This window comes from Penicillium robsamsonii (genome assembly GCF_028829455.1).
Source record: "Penicillium robsamsonii strain IBT 29466 chromosome Unknown utg000003l_segment0_segment0, whole genome shotgun sequence".
Classification (NCBI taxonomy): domain Eukaryota; kingdom Fungi; phylum Ascomycota; class Eurotiomycetes; order Eurotiales; family Aspergillaceae; genus Penicillium; species Penicillium robsamsonii.
In genome coordinates this window covers 1,991,104-2,018,593 of record NW_026643221.1, presented here as the reverse complement: position 1 = coordinate 2,018,593, position 27,490 = coordinate 1,991,104, and the positions used below count along the sequence as shown (strand labels likewise).

Here is a 27,490-nt window from a genome sequence, read left to right as displayed (position 1 = left end):
CGGCTTCTTCTCTGCTGCATTGACCTTAGTGTGCAAACACATCAACTCTGCTTCTGCCGGGTATACAAGCCTGAATCCGAACCTACCAGGTTCACCAACGGACAAAGCTCTGTTTTACCAGAAGACCAACAGCCCGCACAGACAGCAAAACATCCAGGAAGGATATGGAATGATCGATCCCCATGGCTGCATGGATGACTTCAGCATTGCCTCATATGTAAGGTTATCTAGATAGCCCCCCCGCGCTCTATTGATCCGGAGATGCGGGCTTGGAATGTGACGCGTTTGGACAGGGATCCCTTCACCAGCCATTCTAATTTTTTCCCTTCAACCCTGGCCTAGCTGTCTTCAAAATCATTCATAAATAACTTGATCACAACTTATACCGGCGCCAACGGCTGCCGAAGGGGTGACATGCTTCTAGGTCTATACCTGCACTGTACCAGCGCAGCCACAATCAACACCAACCATGACCATCCCGGAAAATGAAGATATCTTTCCCGCGAAGTTGGGGCCCGAATATGTCGGCTTCGATCATATCCATTGGTATGTCGGCAACCCCAAACAAGCTGCTTCGTATTGGATCACTCGCATGGGCTTCCGCCCCATTGCATACCGCGGCCCGGAAACCGGCTCGCCCTATCTTGTGAGCTATGTTGTAGCCAACAGCGGCGCTACTTTCGTTCTTACGGGGCCAGTTTGTGGCCCGCCGAATGAAGGCTCAGAAGACGATGTCTTGCGCCAGGCTTCGAATCACGAGCGGGCGACACTGGCGGAGATCCATAGACACTGGACGATACACGGCGACGGGGTGAAGGATGTCGCATTCCGGATCGCGGGCGATATACACGCTGTATGGAAGCGAGCTGTAGGGAACGGTGCTCACGCCATCACCGAGCCACAGACGTCTGCTGTCGAAGGGCATGGATGGATCGTCTCTGCGACTCTTGGGACATACGGGGATACGGTACATTCTCTGGTGAATCGTGAGAAGTATTCGGCAGGCGCCCCCTTCTTGCCTGGGTATCGAGTGCTCGATAGTGAAGATCCGATCACACAGCTTCTGCCGCCCATCAACATTCTTGAGATTGACCACTGTGTCGGGAATCAGTCGTGGGGAGGAGTGGACACCATCGTCCAATAGTGAGCAGAGTCAAAGCCATCCTGGTTGGAATCGTCGCTCTAACAAATGAGCCTTAGTTATGAGGAATGTCTCGACTTCCACCGCTACTGGACGGTCGACGATAAAGACATGTGCAGCGAGTACTCGGCGATGCGATCAATAGTCATCGCTTCACCAAACGAAATCATCAAGATGCCTATGAACGAGCCCGCAACCGGCAAGAAGAAATCACAGATTGAAGAGTACGCAATCCCCTATTCTTTCTTTCTCTATTCCACCCACATACCAATCCTTTTAACCCCTCGCAGATTCGTCGACTACTACCACGGCGCCGGAGTGCAGCACATAGCCTTCCGCACAAACGACATCGTCGCTGCCGTAACTGGGCTCCACGCGCGCGGTGTCCAGTTCCTCAATGTACCAGCTGCATACTATGCCGACCTACGGAAACGCCTGACCCAAGTGTCCTGGACGCTTGGAGCCGATGTCGACGTGCTCGAGCGGCTAAATATCTTGGTTGATTTCGACGAGCGTGGATACCTACTTCAGATTTTCTCCAAACATGTCGGGGATCGGCCGACGGTGTTTATAGAAGTCATACAGCGGAATTCGTTTGATGGGTTTGGGGCTGGGAATTTCAAGAGTTTGTTCGAGGCTTTTGAGAGGGAGCAGGGTCTGCGTGGGAATCTGTGACCAATGGTTCATAGAGAGCATGGGATGATTGAATTGGAAGATGTCATATCCAATTCAAGGACTTTGATCAATCTTTTGGACATAAGTGAAGCCGATAAGTTCCTCGGCACTTGACTGTCCATCCTAGGCTACATAATACCATTATCCTTCAATATCCCATTCCGCACACGAAATACCCGAGCGGAATTGCGCGCTCTCCAACCAACACCATTCCGCCCATTCACAAAAGAAATACTCTTAGTTGATGAGATAGATATAGCAGATGTCGAAGTTGTAGACAACCAAGGTCAACACCAGTACTGACACCTGGAAAAATCCCCGATTTGAACAAATCATGAATCAACGGATCTACTCCGACACTTCACAAGCGGAAGTTTCAGGAACGTTGGAGATTATTAAACATTAACCCCACCATATATAAGTATAAACCCCCCCCCCCGATCAACCCCAAATGTCTCGACTCACCCTCACTATCACAAAAATGGCCCCTATCGAGCGAATCACTCTCTTCAAGATCCCCAACGAGGCGGATCGCGACCGCGTACTAGAGCAGTACAAGGTTCTTGCGAAGACTGCTACAAAGGTGAGTGCATTTGCTATACACAGTCCTGTGCATTCCGTGCCTATGTTTATAAACTATGTTGTACTACCTATCCAATCGGAGAGGAATGGACGGGGAGGTTCGGAATGAAACGCAACGGTTACTAACGGGTATTTTCTTTAGGACGGCAAGCCCTACATCGTCGCTGCTGCTGTTGGCGCTTCGATCCCCGATCCTCGCAATAAGGGATACAACTTGTCTGTCAAGACGACTTTTGCTTCGATAGAGGATATGAAGTACTATGATAGCGAGTGTGAGGCGCATAAGCTTCTCAAGGCTTGTGCTGGGCCTGTCAAGGAGGATGTGTTGACGAGTTACTATGAGAATATTCTGTAATTGATTTAAGAGTTTAGATGTGGATTTGTGCATGAACTTGGGATAGAGTATAGAGCTAAGGTATGATGGTGTAGGATACATGCAGAAGCTAGATAATAAGAGAACAAAGTCCATTGATGATGTACATTGCATACGTCTCGTACGCCCTGCCCGAGGATCGGAGATAGACATACACACTAAAGCAAAGATAATTCAACAGGCAAAACACCGATTCCAAAAAACGGCATGCTGAGAGCTTGGAGAAGGGAAATACCAAAGAGGGTCGTAAAAAGGCGCGAATCATAACATTGGCTCAAAACGGGGGAAAACAGGTACGGGGAGGAAATGAACAAAAGCAAATGACCTGGCCCATAAGCATGCAAATGCGCAGGATAGAGACGTGATCACAGATCCTCGTTATCTCATCTGTGCATTCCAAATATACAGAACCGGATACTGCTATCCGGTGTCGAGAGGTGAGGTAATAGAAGGTGATCAGTCGAGGGCACGACGAAGGTCGCTCCATTTCTGGCGAAGGGTCTCGTGGTTCTCGGAAATCTATTTGTGTTCGTCAGTCTCCGGCGTCCCACGCTGAATATTGAAGGGGATATCTTTACCTCTGCCCACTTCATTTTCGTGGCAACCAACTCCTTCTCCATCTCCGACATCGATTCTTCCATCGCACGATTCTCGTTTTGCACCTCCATATTCCGTGTCATGATACGTTCCATTTCTGAGCGGAGCTTCTCCTCCACTTCGGCCGGCTGCTTGTCGACCACCTTCTTGAGTTCGGCGACCTGTAGTTGCAGCGCTTCGTTGAGGTCGCGCAGCTCCTCGTTATCTACCTTGACGTGCACCAACTCAGACGCTAATTGCACATGCTCCTTATCTGATGCTTCGGCACGTTCCTCAAGAAGTCGAACACGCGCGCCCTGCGCGCTCACAGTGTGCCGCAAGTGTTCCAGCTCGACTTCACGCTCTTTCTCAGTTCGAGTCTTTTCCTCCCACTCGGTGGTGTACGTGGCAAGCATCTCAGACGTGAGGGGAATGGCGCAGGCATCCTGCACCATGATGTCAGATCGGTAGATCTCCTTATCGGAGGCACCGGAGCTTCCAAAGAAGCCTGATTCCAGGATTGACGAGGTGGATGGCTGCTTGTCGATGTAGGCGTCGAACAAACGCTCTTTCAAGAAAGTAGTGAGCAGGCTCATGTCTTTCATTTCAAGCAGCGCGTCTGCGTTTCGTCGCATGATCGCAATACCGAATTTGAGGATGGTGGTCTCCAGTCCCTCTTCGAAGATCAGGTCGTAGATGCGAAGGACCAGTTGCAGCGGGAAACGGTAAGCAAATAGAGTCAAGAACCACTGTGTGGCATAAAGCTGAGGAGGAACTCCACGGCGCCGGAGATGGCAGTACAGAGCGGGTTCTAGGTCTTCTAGAAGTCGCTCGAATTGATATAGGCTACGGTGAAGCCCAGGCATATCCTGAATGAACATATCTCGTAGGGAGTACTTGTTCATCAACTTGACCATCATAGAGAAAGCATCGACTTCGTCCATCTGCATGAAAGGTTAGCCTGTAAGCTCAGTCAGCTTAGTTAAGGGTTCACTCACGTTGAACAACAATGGCATAGCAATAAAGTTCATGCCTTGTGCGTATCCAACTCCCGGATCATACAAGGCGTATGCCTTACACAGCCCAAAGAGGCCTTCTTGGCTGCCCTGGGAAACAAAGTATTTCGCGTAGCTAGTGCGAGCACCCAGGTCTCGCCTGATGACCTTCTCCAACTTCTGCAGCGCAACGGCGTCTGTCTTTGCTTTCTTCAGACGGTCGGCGTCATTGGAAAAATGTTCCTTGCACAACTTATCGGTGTCTCCTTCGTAAGACGGGCTAGGGGCAGCGCTGCTAGACCGTGATCCGGAACCCGAGTGGTGGGAGCGGACTGAAGAGCGCGACGACGTAGTTTCGGTACCATTTATTGTCCGTCCATCTCTGTCCTGTGCTGTACCTCGCGCCACGAGCTCTCGGTATGTGTCCTCCAGATCAGCAGTCTGACAATCCGCCAAAATTTGCCAAATAACTCCTCGGATCGTCTGAGGGATACCTCGTTTGATAGCGGCATTCAGTTCTTCTGAGCTTGCCAAGGCCTGTGGTCCGTTGTTCACAAGCTGCTGCCACATCTCCCAGTCCACCGGGGTGGAAGCATCAGCCACAGAGCCTGTTCTCCCAGGAGCGACGGTCGCCGAAGGTGAAATAGCTCCTGGTGCCAAGATGCCCTCCTCCCCTTCCTCTGGGATGATAGGGGGGCTAGCTCCCGACTGGCTGATGCTGGCCTGGCCAGATCGCACGCTCGTTTGATCAACCTCTACCGCATGGCTCTCCTCACGCAGGCGCAGCATCTTGAACTGATCCTTCAGGCTGTTGCGTCTCGGCTTCTTTGAGCCGATGCTTGAGAGGTCGTCGCCATCACGAGCGATCTGGTCTAGGTTGCTGGCAAGAGTAGATACGGAGGTGGCAGTGTTTCGTCGGCTGGCAGAGTGGGTTGGGGATTTGATGTCCTTCACATTGGTCGAGGTTGAACTTCGAGAGAACCACGCAAATGGTCCACTGGGCTTTCGAGCAGGGGCTGGCGGGGGAACAGGTGGGTTCTTGTTCACTGGAGGGGCCGCCCATGGGATTGAGGGCAGGCCACCCGACAGACCCATCAGACCTGCGCTTGTCGGAGGGGTGGGATTGTCCTTAGGGGGTAATGGAGGCGGTTCTGTTTTGTCCCGGGGGCTCTGTGCCTTGTCTGTTGACTCGTCTTCCTTGTTGTTCATCAAGTTCACCTCGTCGAGCGATGATGATGTTGATAGACGGTGGGATGTGAGTAGAGGTGACTTCTGCAATGGGCTCTGATCATGATCTCCTTCGTTCTTCTCTGTCTGCGTAACCTCGGGCCCTTGCTCCGGCTTCTCACCCTGGGTGGGCTCATCGGTCGCGGTGTTCACCTCATCATTGGTGTTATAGTGAGCCCCATCGTTCGTATCCATTCCTGCGTCATTATTCCTCCCCTTGCTCTTGTTCTTAATCATCTTGTCATTCTGTCCATCCAGCCCCTCGCCATCCTTGGCCTGCTCCTCGGGGGTCTCGGTCTTCTTCTCGTCCTGCGATTCAGAAGGGAACGGAGGTTTCTCCGTCGATTCCGGAGACATATGTGAGCCAATTGGAGGACTGTCGGTCAATGATCGGGTGGAAGCGGACTTGGGGATTGTGACGTTGAGGTTGTTGTTCTCCTGGATTGGGGCCGTTTCAAGGGCGTCATCAAAAGACTCCTATTCGGATGGCGATGAGCTCGTGCCAAGGCAAGCTGGGGTTTGTAAATATATAAGGCTAAACCACTTACCACTTCGTACTCAGGACTGTGTTTCGTAGGCGTAGACATGTCGGTCATAGCTATTAGATGACCTCACAACAATCAGAAGATGGAACACTCCATAGGATCGCAAAAAAGCAGAGGCTCAAAAGAGCTAAAGACCAAAAATCACAAGGGAGTGGAATTCGCGAAAAGGGAAAGGAAATATGGAATGAGAAAGGAAAAGGAATTTGGCGAGTTTCAAGTGATTGATTCGATGGCCAGGTACACTCGCCGCTGATTGGCGCCTCAGGGCGGAACAAGTTGGGGACGTTGGAAATGCATTTGCATATTCGACATGTATATATGATCAGCCTGGAATTATTATTCTTATCTCTACGGGTATTATGTTTAATATGCTATTGTAAGAATGTCTTGGTGGCATCTTAGTATGTATAAGGAATTCAAGGTGTGGTAACACTACATAGTGGGCAAAGGGGTCAATAAACAAATAATATGTGGATGCATAGGTATGTAAATATTTATTTTCACAAGGTCTTCTCAAAATCAAACCATCTTTCTCGTCGCAATGGATCCAGCTTCTTCAATTCTGAGAGCCAGCCTAGAATCTGGTCCCGATCCTCGGAAGACAAACTGCCTTCCACCTTGGATGCGAGAAGGGTGCACTCAATTAATGCCTGATAGATGTATTTGCAGTCTTCAGCCCCATCCAGCATCTCCTGGATCTCCTGGATCTCATTTCTAATGTACTCCAGTCGGTCGGACGAGCTCAAATTGGGGGCCATAGTTCGTTCGGCCATCGACGGGTCAAACACACTCATCAAATTTTGGTGATAGAACCAAAGTGACTGATCATAAGGATCAATAAATGCTTGATGAATAAGAGATAGTTCTAAAAAAAAACTCAAATTAGCATAAAGTAGATTTGGCAAGACAAGTTAGACCAACCATCATCCAACATTCTTCTCCGGTCGTCATCGCTGGCAGATTGCTCATCCAAAAGCGACTGGATAAGCTTTGTCCGGTAATGCCACGCGGAGAAGTTGGAAAGATTGGCGCCAATCATCTTGGTCGCATATTCAAATTCCTTCTCGGTCATGCTTGTTGCTTCTTCGGCGGTACCAAGCTCCTTCAAGGTCTCAACCACGAAGCGGCGATAACCCCACCCGTGGAAATTCCGGCTATCAAGAGTCAACATCTTACCCACAAGGGCAAGTTCTTGCTGCCAGATTTGCCGGGCTTCGGGGAGGGATAGTAAACGGCGAGCCTCATCCAAAAGCCATAAACGATAGTTCCAAATCCAGTAGCACTTGGGGAAGCTCCGGAGAAGGGGGATGAGGAAATGTAGATCATTCACGATTAACTGTGTAATTGAATGGGCAGTCTCATCATCCGAGCCTCCTGCCTGGGAGAATTGATACTGCAGTACCTGCCGGCGGTAGTTCCAGGCTGTGTAATATTCTGGGTTGCTAGACAGCAGCTCCGAGATCTTCTTCAAGGTCTCCATTGTGTACTCATGCTCAGCCACCTGTCTTCTATCAGATTTTGCTTATATGTCAGGTGGCATAGGACGACCAACCTTTTTGGATACGGAACGTTCGAGATCCTTGTAATTTTCTATCTTCTGCAGCTCTTGCTGTCGTGCCTCGGCGGACTTCTCAACTGGCTTGTACCGTGGCACACCATGCTATCACAATTGTCAGCCCGAAGCGGTACAGCCATGGGGACTTTAACCTCACACTGGGCATTTTCACTGTTTGTTTGACAATAAGAAGTAAGCCAAATGTGTTAGGTTGCTTCGTGTTGATCAGATGCCAACTAGAATTATCTCATTGGTGCATGAGGCGGTGGGGTAGCTTATGTAATATCCGGTATTCCTTCCTTGAAAGGTTGTATAGCTTCACGTGATCGCTCTTTCTACATATGAACTTTTGAGGACTTGTCTTTGCTTCACCTTTCTCGTCTTGTCGCTATGCCTTGAACGAGAGGCCTCCTTATACATTCCTTTTCTTAGATCTAGGTCATTACTCATATACAGCTTATCCACCTACATCCAGAACAATGGTAGATATGCAACGTCACTCCTTCGAGGAAACCTCCCCAGGCAGTCACAAACACTCTCGATCCGAGTCTTCCAAGGATAGTGGACCTGTCCAATTGACTGAATTTGCAACCATAAATTTGCCATTCTTTGAAACACCTACTTCTCAATCATTGCCGAAGCCCAAGGCCCAACCTGTTCTCACACCCATCCCTCATTTCAAAGAAAATCGAGTCTTGTCACCCAAAAGAGGTCGCTGCAGAGTGAGAAATACTGGAAATACAGCAGTAGCAGGAAAGTCCTTTCGAAGTCCACTCTCGCCTGATAGATTCATCCCAAAGCGAGACTTCGTCGAACCCACATCAACAACATTTCGTGTGGCCAAGCACCCGCAGCGTCTTTCGCCTCAAGAGAGACTACTTCGACGACTTCCTCCCGGGGATTATCCATTTCTACCTTCAACCCTGCATAGGACTTATACCGCTAGCGGACTCCAGCAGCCAACTCGACTCCAACAGATTCCACATCAACGGCCACGTCTAGTCACCGAACCCAACATCACAGGCAACAATGTTGCACATGGATCTTTGAGGCAGGTTAGTTCCGGTGCAGTCTGGAACGTGGGTGGGGCTTCTGCAGTCCTCGGTAGTTCCGTTATTGCGGCTCCTGATGACACGCCAATCACTTCAATCAATGGATCGTCAACTGCCCCGATTTTCGTAGCTCAATTGTTACCCAAGAGACCCAAGCACAGTGAACAAGAAATCCATGAGTCGAGGCTTGCGCTTGCTTTGGGAATTGACCCCACGACTAAACAGCTAGGGACTTGTCTACGGTATCTGGATGCTCCGCTCAGTCCAGCATCTCCAGACTTCGAGCGCCTCTCCCCATTTGTATGGAAGGACAGTGCTTGGAAGAAAGTTGAAAAGGAATGTTGTAAGTGCAACTGTAGTTTGCAACAGCCACCCCAGTCCTATCTTTGGAATAAATTTACCATTCACAGATAAAACATATGTAATATTTCAATCAAACTTTTGGAAATTGTGAGACTGGCGGTATGCACAGCCTTCTTGGGGCATCAACTGACTCAGATTGCTTTCAGGGCCCAGATCTCCTGGCAGGAAAGAGGTCGTTCCACCAAAGCCTTTTCGAATCCTTGATGCTCCCTTCCTTCGGGACGATTTTTACTGTAGCACTCTTGCATACTCAACAACATCTGGGATACTGGCCGTGGGCCTAGGTCATCAAGTATATCTCTGGTCTGAAGGCCATGGTGTGGATTATCCTCCTTTTCCAGATTTGCACCCCTCAAATTATATAACCTCCTTGTCGTTTTCTTCTGAGGATGGAGAGCGAAGCATTCTTGCAGTGGCTCGTCAATCTGGTCAGTTGTCTCTATGGAGCACCTTCGAGAAGCAAGCCCGGTTTGAGATCAGTCATCCCAGTATCCTTACATGCGTGGCATTCAAACAGAGAACATCACGGCGACCTTCAGAGCGGTTCATGCATGTGGAAGTCAAAGCGGAAGAGCTTGCTGTCGGTGATGAATTTGGAAATGTCTGGTACTATTCGGTTGAGTGGTCTGACAAAGAAGACCAAGCTAAGTGGAAATGGAACGGGTCCATGACGCTTCTTGCCAAGATCTGTGCACACACTGAACAAATATGTGGACTGGCTTGGTCACCCGATGAGAAGTACCTTGCCACGGGCGGTAATGATAATGTCTGTCTTCTGTTTGAACTAGCCAAGATTGTTCCGTCACAGCATTTGAATTATCCGGTCGGATCCATTACGCTCCCGGATTCCCCTAGCAGCTCCAGCCTCGGTGTATTTCCATACCTTGCCCTCCGCACCGCGACAAGGAGACTGTTTCCTAGGCGACCTGCTCTTCCATCATGGCTTGCTGCTCCGATTAAGCCTTCAACCGCAGCCGCAATTTTAAACCATGCAGGCACTCTAATTTCTGGTGGTGGAAGAACGATTCTGGTCCCATACGACCGTCAGAAACATCGTTTGCCGCACTCCGCTGCGGTCAAAGCAATTGCATTTGCGCCATGGCAGTCCTCCCTGCTCGCCACGGGAGGAGGTACCAACGACAAATCTATACACTTCTATCACACCCGGAGTGGAGCCTGTCTTGCAACCATCAATGTCTTCGCGCAGGTGACCAGTCTTATATGGAGCGAAACGCGACGTGAGATCGCCGCTACTTTCGGTTATGCACAGCCAGATCACCCATTTAGAATCGCTGTTTTTGCTTGGCCTAGCTGCGCACAGGTGGCCGTCATTCCCTGGGGGCCCTATGGAACCACCTGGGATGGCCCCGAGACTCGAATCAACAACTTCGACTGCGGAAGGGCACTGTGGGCAGTGCGATATCCAGGGAAAGCCTCTCGTTTCTCGGGTGTACACTCTAGTAGACCGGACAGTCAGCCATCGTCACCTTCGTCTTCATCCTCGTCAAGTCAGACTCGGTCTCCGGAGCAAGTAGCCCCGACCTGTAGCCGCAAGGTTGGTGCTCGGACGTTTACTCCCAAGGAGAAAGAAGGTGGAATGTGGTGCACGCGAACAAAGGAGGAGGGGTGCATTATTGTCGCGTCTAGTGATCAAACTGTGAAGTTCCACGAGGTCTGGACGGGAAGAAGGACAAGCACTAGCTCTGCTTGTGGACTCTTCGGTGGAAGCGACATTCTTGAAGGCCTCGAGGGTATTGAGAAGTCTGGTGGTGAAGTCATTCGTTAGTATTCTTTGTCCTCTTGGGTCTGGGTACTGGGTACTCTCACTATCATTAAGCATTTATATTTTTATTAGTTAAATGCTGCAAAGAGAGAACTTAGGTAAGTAGGTTTATCATTTTTTGTTCTGAGGAAATGAATTCTTATGTTCTTGTCTTCTATTGTCCAATCCAACCAAGTGAAAGCCCTCTTTTGATGGGTACATATGCAGTAGAGCTCCGGCCTCTATAACGAATACCCATCCATATATAAAGAAATTCTAAACTATACCTCTTTCACAGTGAGAGATTAATTCATTCATAACTCATCCCCAATATATTTTATCTTCTTATAGCGGGCAATATCATCAGGACTAAGAAAACCATCTCCGGGATTGGCTTGCACCATCGAAGCTTGGATATATGTCTTACATGTCCTTGAATTAGTCGAGCGAAAAAAGCAGATTCAACATATACACATGTAGCACATGTAGCACATGTAATTCGTGGTCTTCGGCACCCGGTGGAATCTCACATTCCAAATACATATGTAGTACTAATATGCAATACATTGATCTCCGCATTAGTGCCCTGTAATAAGCTTGTAGGGGAAGATCTCACTCCACCTTCAGCTATCCAGAACGGATCTCAGCTCCAGCTCCAGCTCTTAGATCTTCTCCTTATTCTATCTTTCCTACATATTTAATATCCTCAAGATGCGCCCTCAAACCCTCATCCAATTCGTCCTCCCATCCACGATCCTCGCCCAAACCTCCGATCCCTCCCTCGCCACCCTTAACATAACCGTCCTCGGCGCCCGCCACAATCGCTCCACCCTAGAGTGCTGGGCGCTCCGGCCGGGATTTGAAACTTCCGTTCAACCCGGCCAGGTCGGGAGCTCTGCGCTGGATTTGGGGACTATCGGTGGGAACGCGTCGTTTACGGTGTTGCCGGCTGGGTTTGATGGGGGTAGGCATAATGCACCTGCTTTACAGTAAGTATTATGCTCCTTTCCATATATTCTTCAATACGCATGTCTTTTGCTGTTTCAAAATGACCCTGGATGAGTTGTTTTCTTTGTAATGAGTTGTTTTGTTTTTATACTCCGGAGCGGGCTTCCACATTCTTGGCTAAATTCGCACTTATAGATGGGTGGTCTTCCTCTCCGGCTTAGCGCATATTACGATCCCTAACTCGACTACCGAGGCCTGGATTGAAGGTGGCAAGAATGGAGTCATACTGGCTCTCGACACCGCTGATGTTAGTGCATTGGGTCACTTCACTACCTACCCCTCGCAGGACCGGACGACATCCGTGCTGATCCCCCTCGGGGAGAAAGGAGTGCCGGGCCATAGGGTCTTGCATGAGGGCCCCTGTCAGGGGGAGGAGTTGCTGGTATAAATAGCAAGTAGATTGACAGATCTGCATAGTCATATCTACTGAGGAAGTACGGAGTACTCTATACAAGGAAGAGAGATATCAAGATACCAAGGTAGAATTCAATAGACATTGATAGAGACGCAAGAGGCGCTCGGTAGAGGCACAAGATATCGAAAGCAAAAGATAAAAACAAAGAAAAATGAAATGCAGACCCGTCGGATGCATCAAAGGATAAAATAAAATATGTTCTTTTATAGACCGTAACCCCCTTCTCCCATCTCTAATTCGTACAACTTGAAAAGAGAGACACGCTTATTTTCTGCCGCCCTTGCTCTTCTTGCCGACAGAAGCAGAAGACTTGCTCTTCTTTGATGGCGGGGGCTGCACCTGAGCGGCATCGTCAGACTCGTCGTCTTCCGTGTCGGCAATGAAGTCAACCATCGAGCCATCGCTGTCCTCATCGTCGTCCTCATCCTCGTTCTCCTCCAGGGATTCCTCAGCATCAGAAGAACCGACAGACTCAGCAGCCTCAATATCCAAAATAGGCTCTTCGTCATCATCCTCGTCGTCACTTCCATCATCCTCGTCGTCTTCAGACTCATCGACATTCATCATTGACTCATCCTCATCGTAAGCCTGGTCGCGTATTGACTTCCGGGGGGTCTTGGCCTCGGTCTCACTGTCCTCGAGATCATCCTGGCCCTCGACGTAGATAACATTATCCTCGTCCTCGCTGTCCATATCCTCATCGCCACCGCGGATAGATTGGCGCAGTCCCAATTGGGCATCAAGCATATCAAGCTTGCCCTTGAGGAGGAGGAGGGATGGCAGGGTAGCAGAGCGCTGGTCCATGACCTTATAGAGGGAAGTCATACGCTTCAAGAGGTCGGGGTGGCCAGCCAGGGCACCACCATGGGCGACGCAGGTCCACTGCACCCAGACGAGAAGGTGGCCGTAACGACCGGGCCGGGAGGCGAGGCGCTCAGCGAGTTTTTGAAGCAGAGTTGCGGCCAGCGACGAGTCGAGACGCTGGATGGTAGTGCGGATGATGGAGGTGTCGCCGGTGTGGAAACAAGACTCGAGCATGCCGTTGTCGTTGGTCTTGAGCGACTGTGTAAGAACAGTAGCAAGAGAAACACCGGTGGGAATCTGTTGCACTGCGGCTTGGGGCTTGCCGGGAACCAATGCGCCCAGGAGGACGTCGTCGTCAAGCTCGGCCTCGACGTCGACTTCCTGGCCTGCGTTTGCGCGCAGGAGTTCTCCGAATGATGGCTCTGCGCCCTCCTCTTCTTCCTCTTCCTGCTCGGAATCAGACGCGTTCTGCATCTCAACGTCTTCGGTCGCTGTGACTTGCTTGGTGGGCTTTGTCTTCTTCTCGTTGGAAACCTTGGACTTCTTGTTGTCCTCGTCATCGGAGTCCTCCTCACTGTCGGAGTCGGATGCGTCTTGTCGTGAATCCTCCATCTCTACATCATCATCGACCAGGTTTCCCTGCTCGACATTCATGCGAGACTCGTCAACACGGGTCTCGCCTGCGCTCTTAACTCCATTCGTTGTGACGGAAGAAAGTGCTGAGCCGGACTTGGTCTTCACCACGGTCTTGATTCCAGTGAATGAGAGCTCATCGGTGTTCTCGTCCAGGAACTTGACACGCTCAAAGACGGGGATCACACCACCCTCGGTGTATGCAACCACGAGGGTAGGGCCCTGGAATGAGATGGCCGCGACGGGAACGCAGGCGTTGGAGGACTCGGTGTTGGTGATTTTGAGGGTTGCGTTTGCCTTCTGAGTCATCTGTTTCCGGCTGGCCTTAGCACTTGCGGAGGGCGCACTTTGGGGCTGAACAAATGGCTTCGTGAAGAGTTCGACGCTACCATCTGCGGTGACTGCAGCAAGCACTTGCTTCTCCGGGGTGGCAACGCCATCGGTTTGCAGTGTAATCGATGAGACCTCCTGGTCGGCGACAAGGTTGCGAACAAGCTTCTGGGTGGCAGCATCAAAGACGTTGACGAAGCGGTCACCATCGGATGCAAGGAATGCACCCACACCAGCAGACTCGGAAGAGGATGAAATGACGGTGTGAATAGGGTTGCGCATGGCAGGGAATTGAACCGGTTCGTCGGCCTTCTCGGTATCTATTAAGTACGGGGTCTGGGAGGCGCAGATAAGAGGAGGGTTCGAGGGAACGGGGCGGGAGAGAGCAGTGAAGACTGAGGATGCGGGGAGGTGGATTGTCCTAGAGGTACATCATTAGTTAGGAGCTCGGTATAGCCCAGCAAATATAAAAACTTACTTGGTGCTTTGTCCGGTGCGTAGGTCCCACTGGACAAGCTTATTGTCACCACCGATACTCCAAGCCTCCTGGGCGGGCCGATCGGCCGTGAACTTGAAGTCCTTGATACCCTTCTCATGCGCACCAGTCAAGGTGCCGACGATCTTATCTTCAGATGGCGAGTACATGCGGATATCGGATGTGTTTGTGCCGAATGCAACCACGATATCGCCCTGGTCCAGGCCGTCCATCCCATTGACATCGGAGCCGCGCTTGCGCTTCTTTTTCGACTGGTCACGACCCTTGCTGGAGCCACCGTAGTATCCCCAGTCCAAAGAGGTTACTGTTTCCTTTGGCCCCAGAGCGTGCTCACACTGGAGGCGTCCTGTCTGTGTGTCGTGAATGCGAATGTGCTGACCATCGAGGCCTTGGATAACGGACGCAAACAGGGCCAATTGGTACTCTGACGGAGAGAATGCAGCGCGCAGAATGGATGACTTGCTGCCCGCATATGTCATGCCCGAGGCTGGCGAGGCGGCGGCCGAGGCGACCTTGGTGGATGGGCGAGTGGTCTTCTTTCCCATCTTGGCTGTAACTTTTTTTTTCTGGTCGTTTTTTTTCTCACAGTCCAGTACGGGGTGGTGTGAAGATAAATATCAATAGAGCAGACCAAAATAAAGACAGCAAAGATTCCGATAAGACTCTATTTTTTTCCGCCCCTAAGGAAACAAATGGGGGTTTAGGCTGGTGGTTTCGCAGTTGATCCGGACAGGAAAAAAAATGTTCTGTAGAGCCTTGACGGTCTAGTCCAAAAATGGTTTAGACCGTCAAATGTTCTTATCTAATCATATCATCCCGTGACCTCGAGATGCTTCAATATCAGTTGAGTAGGCACTGGAGTAACTCTGTCGCTCTATGGTTCATTTTGGTCGAATTTTTGATTTCGTTTATGTCCTGAGGTCCACCAGGGCCTTTTCTTTCTATATATAGGGGCTTTAGTGTTACACTACATTTTTTTAATTTGGGCACTTTCGGTAGCAACATCCCTTCGAGCGAAAATATATAACATTTGCAGGCCATTTCAACATATACTTCCTGCATACATCCCGAAGATTTGTTTATAAATCCAAGACGATAATAGCAACAATTTCAAGTTCATTATATGACCCAAACTAAACTCTAAACATATGTAAAAAAACAAGACAGTAGCAAAATCAAAGCCCTTGTTACAGCGGTTACAGATAAACTTAAGCTATCTAAATTGTGCAGCACTAAAAATTATGTATCGCATACTTCAAGGCATCAGACTCCCATTGGGCAGATCTTCGAGACCAAAGTACCTACCCCCAACTCCCAGATCATGTGACATATGTATATTTGCCTAACCTGTAAGGATCGGGTACAGCTGTCCACTGCCATTGGCAGTAAATGCAAAATGTCGATTGGAAATGGATTAGCGGGGAACTAGATACTAGCCTACTCTGTGATCTAGTTATAGATGTTTTAATATTTTATAACATGTGCCTTGCGTTAAATGTATACATAGAACATTGAAAGGATATATTCTTATCAATGTACAATACGTGTACTCATCATGATTTAGTCACGTGAAAGTTCGAGTGGTGACGTGACTCAGACCCATCACGGCCTAACCCGGATTCAGCCAGAACCCTAGGGCTTTGAGTCATCCGAGAGATGCGTCCACTGAAGGGTTTTATTAAACCTCTAATAGCTAAAGTTGGGAAGAAATGAGTAAAATTAGAAAGATGGGGAGTAACTTTTAGTTCAGAATAAGGCGTTCAGCTTGGAAAGAGAAAAGTTAAGAAAAGAAAAGAGAAGAAGAAAAAAGATTCCAGGGGTATAGAACCAATCAAGGGGGAAGAAGGTTAACAGAATCGGGACTAGTGTGGCTGGTGGAACTGGGTAACAGGAGAGCGCAAGGCGGCCGTTCGTACTTAAGGATTCTGGCATCCCCTCCCGACATTTTTCTGCTTCTGTCCTGGTTTCTCCTATTTTTATTCCCCTGACCGCCTTATAAGAAGAACCCATAACAAACGCGTCGCGTCACGGTTTTTTCTCCCCTTTTAACCGCCCTTCCCCCAAATTCTTTTTTTATTTTTTTATTTTTTTATTTTTATTTTCATTTTCATAATTCCCTTTTATCCTGCTGCCTCAGGCATCGGAACTGTTTAGCTCCATACATCTTACCAAGTCATCTAGACCTGGCTTCAATTTTAAATCACGTGAGAGTTTTTATACCGCCTTGGCAGTATAAATACCTCGTCTCCGATCGCATTCTCCACTCTTCCTATCTCCCGATCATCTCTGACCTCACTCCCGCCTCCCCGCCCGCGTTTTCTTCGCGACACGTTTGATATCAAGCCTCATCAACCGTTGAGTCCACACTACGTGCCCTCGGTTGCCGCTAGTGTTTGTTCACTCGAGATTGTTTCGCGGCGAGAGCTCCACGGGTGTTTTCAGTTGATCACTAGCTTTCAAAGCACCTCCCCATAACTCTCACATCTTCAACACTCTCACCCTTCCCTATCTTGTATTCTTGTTTATCCAACGCGACCCCAATGGCGACCCCGCCTCCCGAGGTTCCGCCTGTCACGAAGGAGGACAAGCCTCAATTGCCTCCATCGCCTACTGGCCCTTCTGCGCCTGACTACCCACCCAACAGGTAAGTACATCAGTTTCACTATCTGCTCTGTTCTTGATCTGACTGGTGCGCAGCACGCAAAATGTCGCAGTAAATCTCCAAACTGATGGTTCCGCGGATGCCGAGGTTAAATCACCTACGCTGAATGGCCACACTCCTGTCGCGTCTTCGAACACCAATGGTACAATCGTTGCGACCTCACCGCCCAAGTCCCCCGATAATCATACCTCCCCAGAAATGATCCAAAACAAGCCATCACCTGCGGCGGGATCTGCTCCACCCTCGGAGACACAGCCGACCGAAGAAAAGAAGAGTCCTTTGCAGGTTCGGGAATCTACCGCTCCTGGTGCAGCTAACGCTGCGGCTGAATGTGTCGCTCCGTCCACCCCCCAGGCTGTGGCACCTCCCACAGTTCCTGCATCCGCAGATGGATCCAATGACACATCCGAGCCAATGGCCATCGATAACAACCAAGATGTTTCGACTGCTGTGAAAACTGACCTGCCTCATCATCCTACCCCGGCCTCCGCACCACTTGCTTTCACCGCGCCGCAGCCCGTTGACCAGGAGATGAAGGACGCATCTGAGGCCCCGCTATCTCCTTCCAAGATGTCCCGCCAACGGGATGCTGATCTCAGCGAAGAACCAGCTCCCAAGCGTACCAAGGTCGAGGGTGATGACTCGGTTATTAACTTTCAGACACCGGGATTCAACACCCCGGCTGCTGCAACACCTGGTTCAAATCGCACTAGTGGTGGACCAGGGCTCACTAAAATGCAACACAAGTTCATTTCGAAGAGCCTTACAAGCCTCAAGCGCATGCACGATGCGCGTTTCTACAAGGAACCTGTGGATGCTGTCAAGTTGAACATTCCGCAATACCACACTATTATCACCCAACCAATGGACCTGGGAACCATGGAAAGGAAGCTCAGGAATAACCAATATTCTTCCCCCCAGGCAGTCGCAGATGATTTTGCACTAATGGTCAATAATACCACCATCTTTAATGGCCCAGACCACCTGGTCACCCAAGAGGGGATCAAGCTGAAGGCGACCTTCGAGAAGCAGATGACCAACCTTCCCAAGCCCGAAGAGGTTGAGGAGAGAAAACCGAAGAAACAGACCGAGAAGACGTCTGCTGCTCGCCGGGAGCACCGGACTTCTCTCCCAAGTCAGCCAAAGGCTGCCTCTCCCCAGTCCCAAACATTTGCGTTAGGTCCCGAAGGTCTGCCCGTCATCCGCCGCGATTCTTCCAACCCTGATGGTCGCCCCAAACGGTCAATTCATCCCCCGAAGCGTGACCTCCCGTATTCTACCAAGCCAAAGAAGAAGAAGTTCCAATGGGAATTGCGATTCTGCCAGGAAGTCTTGGATGAGCTACACAAACAAAAGCACTACAGCTGGGTGATGCCTTTCTATTACCCCGTGGATCCCGTTGCTTTGAATATCCCCACATATCACAGCGTTGTCAAGAAGCCGATGGATCTGTCGACCGTTCAAAACAAACTCAAGGCCGGCCAGTACGAAAATGCCAAGGAGTTCGAGAATGATGTCCGCCTCATTTTTAAGAATTGCTACCGCTTCAATATCCCTGGTGACCCTACTTACGTCTGTGGCCAGAGAGCTGAAGAAATCTTCAACGCAAAGTGGGCCCAGAAGTCGGACTACCTCGAAGCGCATGAACCACACCCCGAACAGAACACTGATTCTTCTGATGAAGATAGTGACGAGGATGCAGAAGAGAGCGAAGAAGATGACGAGAAACTCACGCTGCTTCAGAAGCAAATTGCTGAGATGTCTCGTCAGGTTGAGGCTATTACCAACAAGAAAAAGAAGACTCCCCCTTCGTCTAAGAAGGTCGGCAAGACCAAGCTTGCTAAGAAGGATTCCAAGAAAATCAGCTCTGGAAAGCGAGACAAGAAGAGCAAGAGCTCTCTACCTGGCAAGACCCGCGCCATCACCTACAACGAGAAACAGATCATCTCGAATGGTATCAGTAGTCTTCCTGATAAGAGGATGCAGCAAGCCCTTCAGATTATCCAGAACAACGTTCCTCAACTCAAGGTAAGATTTTTACACATTATCATTATGCACGAACCGATTCTAACATAGATTCCACAGGGCACCGATGAAGCCGAAATTGAGTTGGACATCGACGAGCTCCCTAACGATGTCTTGCTGAAGCTGCTTAACTTCGTGAAGAAGCACGTACCGAATCTTATGGACGATGAAGATGAAGATGATCTCCCTGCTAGCAGTGTGGCACCTCCCAAACCCAAGAAGAACAAGCCAATGAGCAAGTTTGAGCAGGAAGCGCAGATCAATATGCTCCAGAGCAACCTTTCGCGTTTCCAGGGTGGTCCTCACTCTCCCGACCCAGTGGCCTCGGTTGAGCACAACGAAAGCAGCGATGATGAGTCTGATTCGTCCGAGGAGGAGAGCGAGGAGGAGTAAAGAATATACTCTTCCGATTCAATCCTGCCATTTTTTCCATACGGGATGGCTCTTCAGCCTGACTTGCGTTCCAAGCGTCGTTTTCCCCAGTGCCTTTCCGAACAATTTCTCGCCATATCTTCTTTCTCTTTCAGTCACACCGCTGGATCCTGGTGGGCTTGCAATGCGCTATACAATCCCAGCCGGCAACGTCTGTACATACTTTGATTTCGAATACCCCTGCACACGGCAAGGTTTCTGCTGCCACCGATGGACCTTATGCTCAAGATTGGCCGAACAGGATTTCATCTACTTGACCCTTTGAATTTCCCTTCCCCTATGCCTGTGTGTACACCTTTTTTCCCGTTTCGTTTCACAACCAGGATAGGTGGATGAGGTTGCTCTATTTCTCCGACGACGTTGCGGATGGAAGAGGTGAACCGAAGCTTTAGCTTCAACTTGTATGATTACGAAAGAAACGCGGAAATGCAAAATGAATATGTACTTGTAATAGTAAAGTATCTAAGTTCCTAGGTGCTAGTTACACATGTAGTTTGAATGTACAAAGTATAGCTTGCATCTCTTTCTAGTATGTCTTGGCCGTGTGTCGGGTCTTCTTCGGCGGTGAACTTCCCCAGTTTCTTTGCAACATCAACATGATTCCTCCATGCGACCCCTCAATTCTTGAGCACAACCCTCAATTCAAACGACTATATGAGGATCTAACAATCTCCCTCCTCAACCCAGATGCCTCAACGCGTGCTCAAGGCGCGAGCCCAGCCCGCACAGCTGTGGTGGAAGTAAGTAGTCGCCATTGCGCAGCACATACCAAACGGACCCAGACACGAACAGCGCCCTGACACTCTATCACTAGGAGTTGAAGCAATGTCAGGCTCAACATGCCAAAAAGCGAATCAAGGAGCAAATGCTCCGACAATTGGCCTTCGCCCCAGACAGCAGCTTACCCGCGGAGGTTAGTACAACACCTGCTATAGGCCACCAACCCATCAAGAGGAAAGCCACATCCCTAATGAATATACTACCTTCAGTGCCATGATAACCTCGCTATAATAACCCTTTACCTCGATACCCCAACCAGCACAATCGAACCCACCAACCCCAAGTCAGAAAATGAGCCCAAGAAACCAGACGAAGCACTCTCCCTCCTAGCACCCGAAATCGAAGCCTTCTACACCAATATCCCAGCCTTCATCCTGCCATTCTCCAAATCCCTCTCATCCGCCATTCAAGACCTACGCGCACTATCAACCGCAAACACAGACCCAGTCACCGCGCCCGACGCAGACGCCCACCCACAGCACTCGAACCACAACGCACGCGCCCGAGCGCGCGACCGCCGAGTCCGGACCTCGATGGCACCAGTCCCACTGCTGTCGTCACAGCTACAAGCGCGGGTGCGCGCGCTGCGCCACACACAGCTGTCCGAGCTGCCCGTCGCTCGGCGGAAGATGGCTGCTACGGCGGCGGAGGTTGTTGCCATGCGGGCGCGAGTCCTGGAGCGCACTGTCGTGATTCTGGAGCGGGCGAAGCATGGGGCCTTGGCGCGCGCGACGAAAGCTAAGGCGGAGCATTTGGCTGTTGTTGCGCAGGGCGTGGAGGGGAAATTAGAGTAAGTTTTTTTCCTTCCCGGTTTTCAAGTCTTGCTGTTATTTTTTGGTGGAATTGGCCTTTTAACGATTGGATAGGGTTACAAAGTTGGAGATTGCGGCCACGCTCTATACTCCGGAAACACTTGCTGCCCTTGCTCGGTATAGGCAGCATCTGAGGCAGACCAAGGAGCGCTTGCAGCACCGTCGGAAAATGACGATTCAGGAGCTGAGAGCTTATGGCGATGTGGAAATGTCTGATCCGGCTACTGACATCGCTGTGGATGAGGGGACTTTCGAGGATATTGCTCGTCGGTATGGGGTTTTGGCGAGAGAAGTTGAAGAAGTAAAGATGGAAATTGCACGATTAGAGAAATAAACTACAACTACATACCCCAGGTAGGATATAATTGAATCAAGATACAGCTTGAGCACATGCAATATTTCACCTGTAGATTAGTAGACCTCCGGTAGCCGTAGACATCCCATTGACGGTCATGTGAGAGAGCCTCACTTCTTCCTTACAGTCTCGGGGTCCCCAAGCCCGATTACACAAGTCTGATTTCTATAGCAGCTATAGAGGACACACTAAATGACTGGCCTCGACAACCTCGAGGCCGCATTGTCGCTGTCACATTGATACAGCTTCATACTGTTGGACCATCTCATTGGCGATTGTTTGCCAGACAGCAGTATAAATATCCTGCTTCCAGATTGAATAGCAGATAAATTCTCTTCTTCATATCTCCCTCCGTAACTAAAACACATACATCTCGCACAGCAAAACGACGAACCTTAGGAAGTTAAACTAGGTCGGACGACACGGAGCATGTGGATTAATAGGAACTGGCAAAATGATTCATGCCAATTGAGCAAGGCAGAGATTGTGGTACCATCAAGATTGTAGTCTCGCGGAAAGAACTTCATCACACACAAGTCCGACACCATTAGGGAAAATGTGGTCGGGTATGGCCTGTTTGATATGCCAACCTTGGAAGATATTCGGATATCACCATCTCGCCCAACGAGTTACCTACCCTTAAGTGTCCCCTTACGCAGATCAGGAAGTGAACCCCCCAATTTTGAACGACGGAGAAGATATACAACACCCTTCACGAGAACAGGAAGCTTCCTATGACAGATCAGCAACTTTTTGATCTCGGAGTCGATCTTGATCACCTTGATATCCGCATTGGTTCAACTTCCGTTACAAGCTAGTTTCTACCGCATCTTGATTTTGCAGATGTTATGGATTCTCCAAACCTGGCAAATTTGTCGCCCTTGCTGGGAATTGGAAGTTGGTCTGGACGGCCAGGTTCTCGTTCGCATCCTTTGATTCTTGAATCATTGCAGATGGCGATGGTTCCACTTGCTATGATCTCGGGATTCAACAATTTTCCTTTATGAACGATGCTTTGGAGGCCGACTTTTATGAAGAGTTCGTATACCTCTTATCTATAATTTGCCTACTAAGTTTATACTAGGATTCCTAACAGTAGATGGATAAGAAGCCGGCCAGACATAAGCATGGTTGAATTATTCAAATTTATTGAGTGCTGAATTGGACCACTAGTAACACGCATCATCCCTTGGATCGTCTTATAGGCGTATTCGAACGGTCTTACATCGACTTTGAATCTAGACAATCCAGTATGCTGGAATCTCATCTGGATTCAGTGTCCTGTCATACCCACAAAGGTCACTGACACTCCACGGTTCTGACGAACGCCCTTCCTCTATGGAGCTCTTTGTTCTTGTCGCATTAACCTACAAAGAAATGGCCGAGGTTCATCAGAATGGGTCAGACAAGTGCTACTTCACTTCCATGTAAGGTTGTCTCTTATACTTCAATATCTATAGTTTCTTATTCCTATTGACATATCTTTAGCAACTAGCCATTCTTATGGATCAATTTGGCGCACGCCGTATTCTTCAATCCTATCTTGATGGTGGAAAGTTTTATATTCAATACACACAGGTCTTAGATCTAGGACGTATGATTGCTGTCCCTATCTGGGGGCAAAGGCACTTCGACATGATTGATAGAAAAGACTATTTGTAAAAGCTGAACATGCTTCTAGAATGGGCATGGCCTTTACCGCAAGGAAACACCGTTGCAAAGGTCCCAAGGATTTGTTAGATATATGCGTGTCTTGCTAAGCTGGTACTCCCATTTTGCTAATTTGAGAATGCTATGGGGAAATGGATTTTGCATCAAAAATGCTGAACCTGATCCGCCTTTTTTCTAGATTATCTGTATACTCGCGATAATAATAAAAAGATACTTGTAATGCTCCCCTAGTACCCACCCATCAAACGAAATTCACCTCTTGGCACCAGGGACAAGTCTAGAATGCGGAACATTAGGGTCACAAGGAAGTAAGAAGAAAATATTATTGATGGATATAACTGACTTAGAGAAACCACCATAGGACCCCAACACGCGCTAGATATTAGAACTATGCAGCAGGTATGATGTCCACGAGGCATAAGGAATGGGGAATGTGGTATGAGACCGGTGAATTCAACACTCTGAGCCAGAAGCATAACATACTAAGTATATACACAGATAATTTTGTGATGAAAGTTCATAGTTCATCGAGTCTTAAATCCGGGGATATCCCTGTCTTAACCCCGCGCATCACATGACCGCGCCAAACTTTTTTTGCCCTGAGTCAACGCTACAAGACCTACTCATTCGCCACATCTCTCTTGTACATTCTGAGAATTATTCAAAATGGCCGACGAAGGACTGAACATCTACGACGAGATCGAGATCGAGGACATGACCTTCGACCCGAATATCCAGATCTACACATATCCCTGCCCATGTGGCGATCGCTTCGAGATCGCAATCGACGATTTGCGCGACGGCGAAGAGATCGCTGTGTGTCCGAGTTGCAGTCTCATGATCCGGGTTATCTTTGACGTGGTATGCTTCCATATCCTACAACCAGACACATCTCGCTTTATATGCTCAGTTGGCTAATTATACGCCCCGCGGGGTATCTGCAGGCCGATCTTCCTAAAGCCGATGCGCAGGCCTGAGCATGACAATGGAGATTATGCGAAATACCCTCGAAAGTATCGAGTCAATCCCAGCCCGAAGCGAAGGATCATGCTGTTAATTTTTGAAAGTCGGCTTGCGCCCATTCTCATTATTTTGGCACAAGTGGCTTGAAGAATTGGATATTTTGTCATCTGCCAGTTATGACTACTCGTCGTGGACTGCATACTGCGTCCCGCCGAGTTTGGGCGGCTTTGGTCCAGCGGAGCTCACTTCAAACACCGTATCGCGCGAGCATGTTTCATGTTCTGCAGCGATTATCGTCAATATGCGTTTTGCCAAGTGACTCGGTGTCCCCCGGGGCTTTTTGTATTGGCCACTCGCACTCGGATACCCGCTGTCCTCGCCCAGTGTACTCAATGTTGACTCAGACTCCGTCGACTTTGTCTCCAGCGTGAGTTTTGCCTTGGCCGATATCACTTGGCCAAGCAGGACACTGCTTCATCGGGTTGAGATTATATTTTGGCTATGTACATCTCGCCTTCATTCAAAAGAAAGAACAGCACTTTGATCCACGCGTTCAATTGGGGCGATGAGAAGGCTTTTTCCCTCATTAGCATTGTGTTCCCGCCACACACCATCACTCTATACCCAGCTAGTGCATTTACCTCAATTGATACCCACAACTATGTTCCCAATTTATTCGTCCGTCTCCCTATAGTAACTTTATGAGAAAAAGGATACGTGAGAGATCTTAATGCAACCGCATCATAAAAATAGACACTATACTACAATATGTAACAGCATCCCAAATGAGTAATAGAATGACAAGAATCCTCTTCTTTCTAGGTAATCGATAGCCCAGCAAGACGATTCAAACTTACTCAACGATCTCACTGTAGATATCCTTGGGCAAACGCAAGGTCAACTCGGTGTTCAACAACTCGGTTAGATTAGATCCATCACGCAGGTAGATCCACTGCCCACTGGCGAAAGGCCGCGAATCCTGCTTCTCGTGCATATAATCGCCCTCGACAATCCAGTCGTACCGCTTCGGCCCGGAGATGGGCGAGCTGAGCCAGATCTGCTTGTTGGGTGGTTGCTTGTTGAGTACATAGGTGCCGATTGCAGGAACAGAGACGTTCAGAACACCAGCCTGGAGGAAAAGAGCGGGTTAGTATTCTATATTTTATATGCCATTCTAACAGAAGGTCTTTGTGTAGACCGAGAAAGATAGGGAAAAGGAAGATGGAAACTCAGCAAAAGATAATAGACTGAAAAGAAACTCGGAAAACATACACTGTACTCAGCCTCAACATCCGACCCCTCCTCCTGTGCCTTCTCCAGGTGGTTTTGCAGCACATTGAAATAATGCTCCGAGTACTCGTAGTACTCCTCGGGCGTCAACGGCGAGGGCTCACTGACATGTGCAGCAGCTCCGGCAACAGAGCCCTGCTGTGGGTTCGGAGCTGGAGGGTCTGCTGATTCTGGGTGAATGCCTTTGCGGATTACCGGGGAGGACTGGAATGAGCGGGGGAACTGTGAGGCGGAGCTGGGGCGAATGGCGAAGGCCCGGGGGAGGAGAGTTGAAGTGGGTGCTGTTGTGCGGATGGATGGGCGCACGGAAGCGAGCAGAGCTCGAGGGGCTGTGCGAGAAAGCATTGTGTGAGGGTGATTGGATTGCAGGTTGTGGAAGAATATAGTAATTGAAGATTCCAAGGTTGGGGGAGCTGTTCTGATGATGCGGACAATTTACATCATCGGTGTTCACCGCCTGCTTTATTTGGTGTGATTATGGGCAGTACTTGTGATTGGATGGAGGTATAGATGAGTTGCTTGATGTGGTATTTTATTTACAAAAAGTGGACTATATAGTGATTTAGCTTGTCGAATACTTGAATGCCTTGTAGGCATCTAATGGTTGGGTGGATTGAGGATACACTTGTGCAATTCGTTATGTAGGTCCATTACCAACAACCACTAAGACTGCAGCGTTTGGAAACTTCAAAAAGTAGGAATTGTAGAATATGTTTTAATATGTTCAAATTTATTGACAATATGTGTGAGCTTTTGCAAATATCACACTTTACTCCAAAGATATCCGCATGGTTGCTTACATCTACCTATATTTTCGAGTAACCGTTTAGCAGGTGCTGAACAAGACGAAGATAATTTGCTGGAGTTAGCGAAGCAGTGAGAAGCCTTGTGTACGCTGTCAATGAGATGTTCGTATGCATGCTGAGATAACCAGACAGCCGTGGATGCCGCTGTAGAGGTCAGAACGGCCACAACCAAGGGCCCGATGCGCACAGGGAGGATACCTGTGCATAAGGAAACTACCCGTGCAAAAGAGGCCTCCGAATAGGCGTAATGGTCCGAAATTAACAGAGATGTGTTGGCAGTGATACTAGTATCAACACCGAAAACGACATGTCCGGCGCCATTAATGTTGAGACCAAGGAGACTCGCATCGCCTCCATATCTGAGAAACAGAGGGCATAGTGAAAGTGAGTATCCCATAGGAATATGAGGTAAATTTTTCATATCAACTCAATCAAAGGTATGTACCAACTCGTACTTGAACCAATGAACGACATCCATTTGAAGACACCTTCGTATCGGCTACCATAGCTACCCAAATCATAGAGTAGTCCAGTATCTCCGGTATATGCCCAGCACAATGAGTGCTTGGCGGCCAGGACGACGCGTGACAATCTTAAAATGGTCCTCGTTAGCCAGGCTGCTGGATTGTAAGTTCGGGGGTTAGTCGAAACTGGTAAGAATCTTGGGATGATAGTTTTAGCAGGAGAGCGAAGGCTGCCCCAGAATGAGATTGGTAAGTATTGAATGAAGAACCTCCCCAACCCTATTCATTTCCGGGATTCTCGATGTGTACAATGTAGTAAGTCAGCAAGCCTCAGGGCTGCGCAGTAGGATGACGTGGGCAGAGTGCTAGTGGGAAAGTGGGAGCCGGGGGCTAGAAGCGAGTCTATTGAGACAACCCACATTGATTGCCAACGCGGCCACAACCTGTGATATTTTCTTTTTTTTTTTTCTCGGAGAGAATTATGATAATCATATTGCGGAAATTAATAGCCCGAGAAAGTATGCTGCATAGCCTTGAACGGGAGTAGATTTAGAGTCTTGGTCCACGTTGATGGGGAGGGTCGGTGGAGTTTAGTCTGTTTCAGATGAGAAGAACCCCAGTCTTGGTTATTGGAAATAGAGATACAGGCATGCATATGCCTCGGAATTATGCCCGGGACCTTGGCTGCAGCGGGTGAC

General features: G+C 49.1%; 12 protein-coding genes across 12 annotated transcripts; 8 read left to right on the top strand and 4 right to left on the bottom strand.

Moving 5' to 3' along the window:
• Positions 1–469: 469 nt before the first annotated feature.
• Positions 470–1,816, top strand: N7447_005492 (4-hydroxyphenylpyruvate dioxygenase family protein; the record flags this gene model as incomplete). Its single annotated transcript, XM_057229754.1, has 3 exons — positions 470–1,143; positions 1,201–1,365; positions 1,432–1,816. The coding sequence occupies 3 exons, from the start codon at positions 470–472 to the stop codon at positions 1,814–1,816; spliced, it is 1,224 nt and encodes a 407-aa protein (XP_057084844.1).
• Positions 1,817–2,297: 481 nt separating this feature from the next.
• Positions 2,298–2,753, top strand: N7447_005491 (Dabb family protein; the record flags this gene model as incomplete). Its single annotated transcript, XM_057229753.1, has 2 exons — positions 2,298–2,399; positions 2,541–2,753. The coding sequence occupies 2 exons, from the start codon at positions 2,298–2,300 to the stop codon at positions 2,751–2,753; spliced, it is 315 nt and encodes a 104-aa protein (XP_057084843.1).
• A 474-nt stretch (positions 2,754–3,227) lies between these two features.
• On the bottom strand, positions 3,228–6,165 carry N7447_005490 (putative GTPase activating protein (Gyp5); the record flags this gene model as incomplete). The annotated part of the gene is made up of 4 exons (XM_057229752.1): positions 3,228–3,290; positions 3,350–4,291; positions 4,346–6,046; positions 6,118–6,165. 4 exons carry the CDS (start codon positions 6,163–6,165, stop codon positions 3,228–3,230), a joined length of 2,754 nt encoding a protein of 917 aa, XP_057084842.1.
• A 449-nt stretch (positions 6,166–6,614) lies between these two features.
• On the bottom strand, positions 6,615–7,835 carry N7447_005489 (Rab geranylgeranyltransferase BET4; the record flags this gene model as incomplete). Its single annotated transcript, XM_057229751.1, has 4 exons — positions 6,615–6,979; positions 7,036–7,615; positions 7,667–7,774; positions 7,827–7,835. The coding sequence occupies 4 exons, from the start codon at positions 7,833–7,835 to the stop codon at positions 6,615–6,617; spliced, it is 1,062 nt and encodes a 353-aa protein (XP_057084841.1).
• Positions 7,836–8,148: 313 nt separating this feature from the next.
• Positions 8,149–10,870, top strand: N7447_005488 (WD40 repeat domain-containing protein; the record flags this gene model as incomplete). Its single annotated transcript, XM_057229750.1, has 2 exons — positions 8,149–9,064; positions 9,231–10,870. 2 exons carry the CDS (start codon positions 8,149–8,151, stop codon positions 10,868–10,870), a joined length of 2,556 nt encoding a protein of 851 aa, XP_057084840.1.
• A 687-nt stretch (positions 10,871–11,557) lies between these two features.
• N7447_005487 (uncharacterized protein) lies at positions 11,558–12,242 on the top strand (the record flags this gene model as incomplete). The annotated part of the gene is made up of 2 exons (XM_057229749.1): positions 11,558–11,835; positions 11,990–12,242. The coding sequence occupies 2 exons, from the start codon at positions 11,558–11,560 to the stop codon at positions 12,240–12,242; spliced, it is 531 nt and encodes a 176-aa protein (XP_057084839.1).
• Positions 12,243–12,533: 291 nt separating this feature from the next.
• N7447_005486 (WD40 repeat domain-containing protein) lies at positions 12,534–15,077 on the bottom strand (the record flags this gene model as incomplete). Its single annotated transcript, XM_057229748.1, has 2 exons — positions 12,534–14,457; positions 14,515–15,077. The coding sequence occupies 2 exons, from the start codon at positions 15,075–15,077 to the stop codon at positions 12,534–12,536; spliced, it is 2,487 nt and encodes an 828-aa protein (XP_057084838.1).
• A 1,995-nt stretch (positions 15,078–17,072) lies between these two features.
• On the top strand, positions 17,073–19,612 carry N7447_005485 (putative transcription regulator BDF1; the record flags this gene model as incomplete). The annotated part of the gene is made up of 3 exons (XM_057229747.1): positions 17,073–17,176; positions 17,230–19,222; positions 19,280–19,612. The coding sequence occupies 3 exons, from the start codon at positions 17,073–17,075 to the stop codon at positions 19,610–19,612; spliced, it is 2,430 nt and encodes an 809-aa protein (XP_057084837.1).
• Positions 19,613–20,247: 635 nt separating this feature from the next.
• N7447_005484 (uncharacterized protein) lies at positions 20,248–21,577 on the top strand (the record flags this gene model as incomplete). Its single annotated transcript, XM_057229746.1, has 4 exons — positions 20,248–20,391; positions 20,466–20,564; positions 20,641–21,221; positions 21,298–21,577. The coding sequence occupies 4 exons, from the start codon at positions 20,248–20,250 to the stop codon at positions 21,575–21,577; spliced, it is 1,104 nt and encodes a 367-aa protein (XP_057084836.1).
• A 1,024-nt stretch (positions 21,578–22,601) lies between these two features.
• Positions 22,602–23,029, top strand: N7447_005483 (uncharacterized protein; the record flags this gene model as incomplete). The annotated part of the gene is made up of 2 exons (XM_057229745.1): positions 22,602–22,640; positions 22,841–23,029. 2 exons carry the CDS (start codon positions 22,602–22,604, stop codon positions 23,027–23,029), a joined length of 228 nt encoding a protein of 75 aa, XP_057084835.1.
• A 906-nt stretch (positions 23,030–23,935) lies between these two features.
• dph3 (CSL family zinc fnger-containing protein) lies at positions 23,936–24,246 on the top strand (the record flags this gene model as incomplete). Its single annotated transcript, XM_057229744.1, has 2 exons — positions 23,936–24,130; positions 24,214–24,246. 2 exons carry the CDS (start codon positions 23,936–23,938, stop codon positions 24,244–24,246), a joined length of 228 nt encoding a protein of 75 aa, XP_057084834.1.
• Positions 24,247–25,085: 839 nt separating this feature from the next.
• Positions 25,086–25,867, bottom strand: N7447_005481 (frataxin family protein; the record flags this gene model as incomplete). Its single annotated transcript, XM_057229743.1, has 2 exons — positions 25,086–25,361; positions 25,505–25,867. 2 exons carry the CDS (start codon positions 25,865–25,867, stop codon positions 25,086–25,088), a joined length of 639 nt encoding a protein of 212 aa, XP_057084833.1.
• Positions 25,868–27,490: the final 1,623 nt, after the last annotated feature.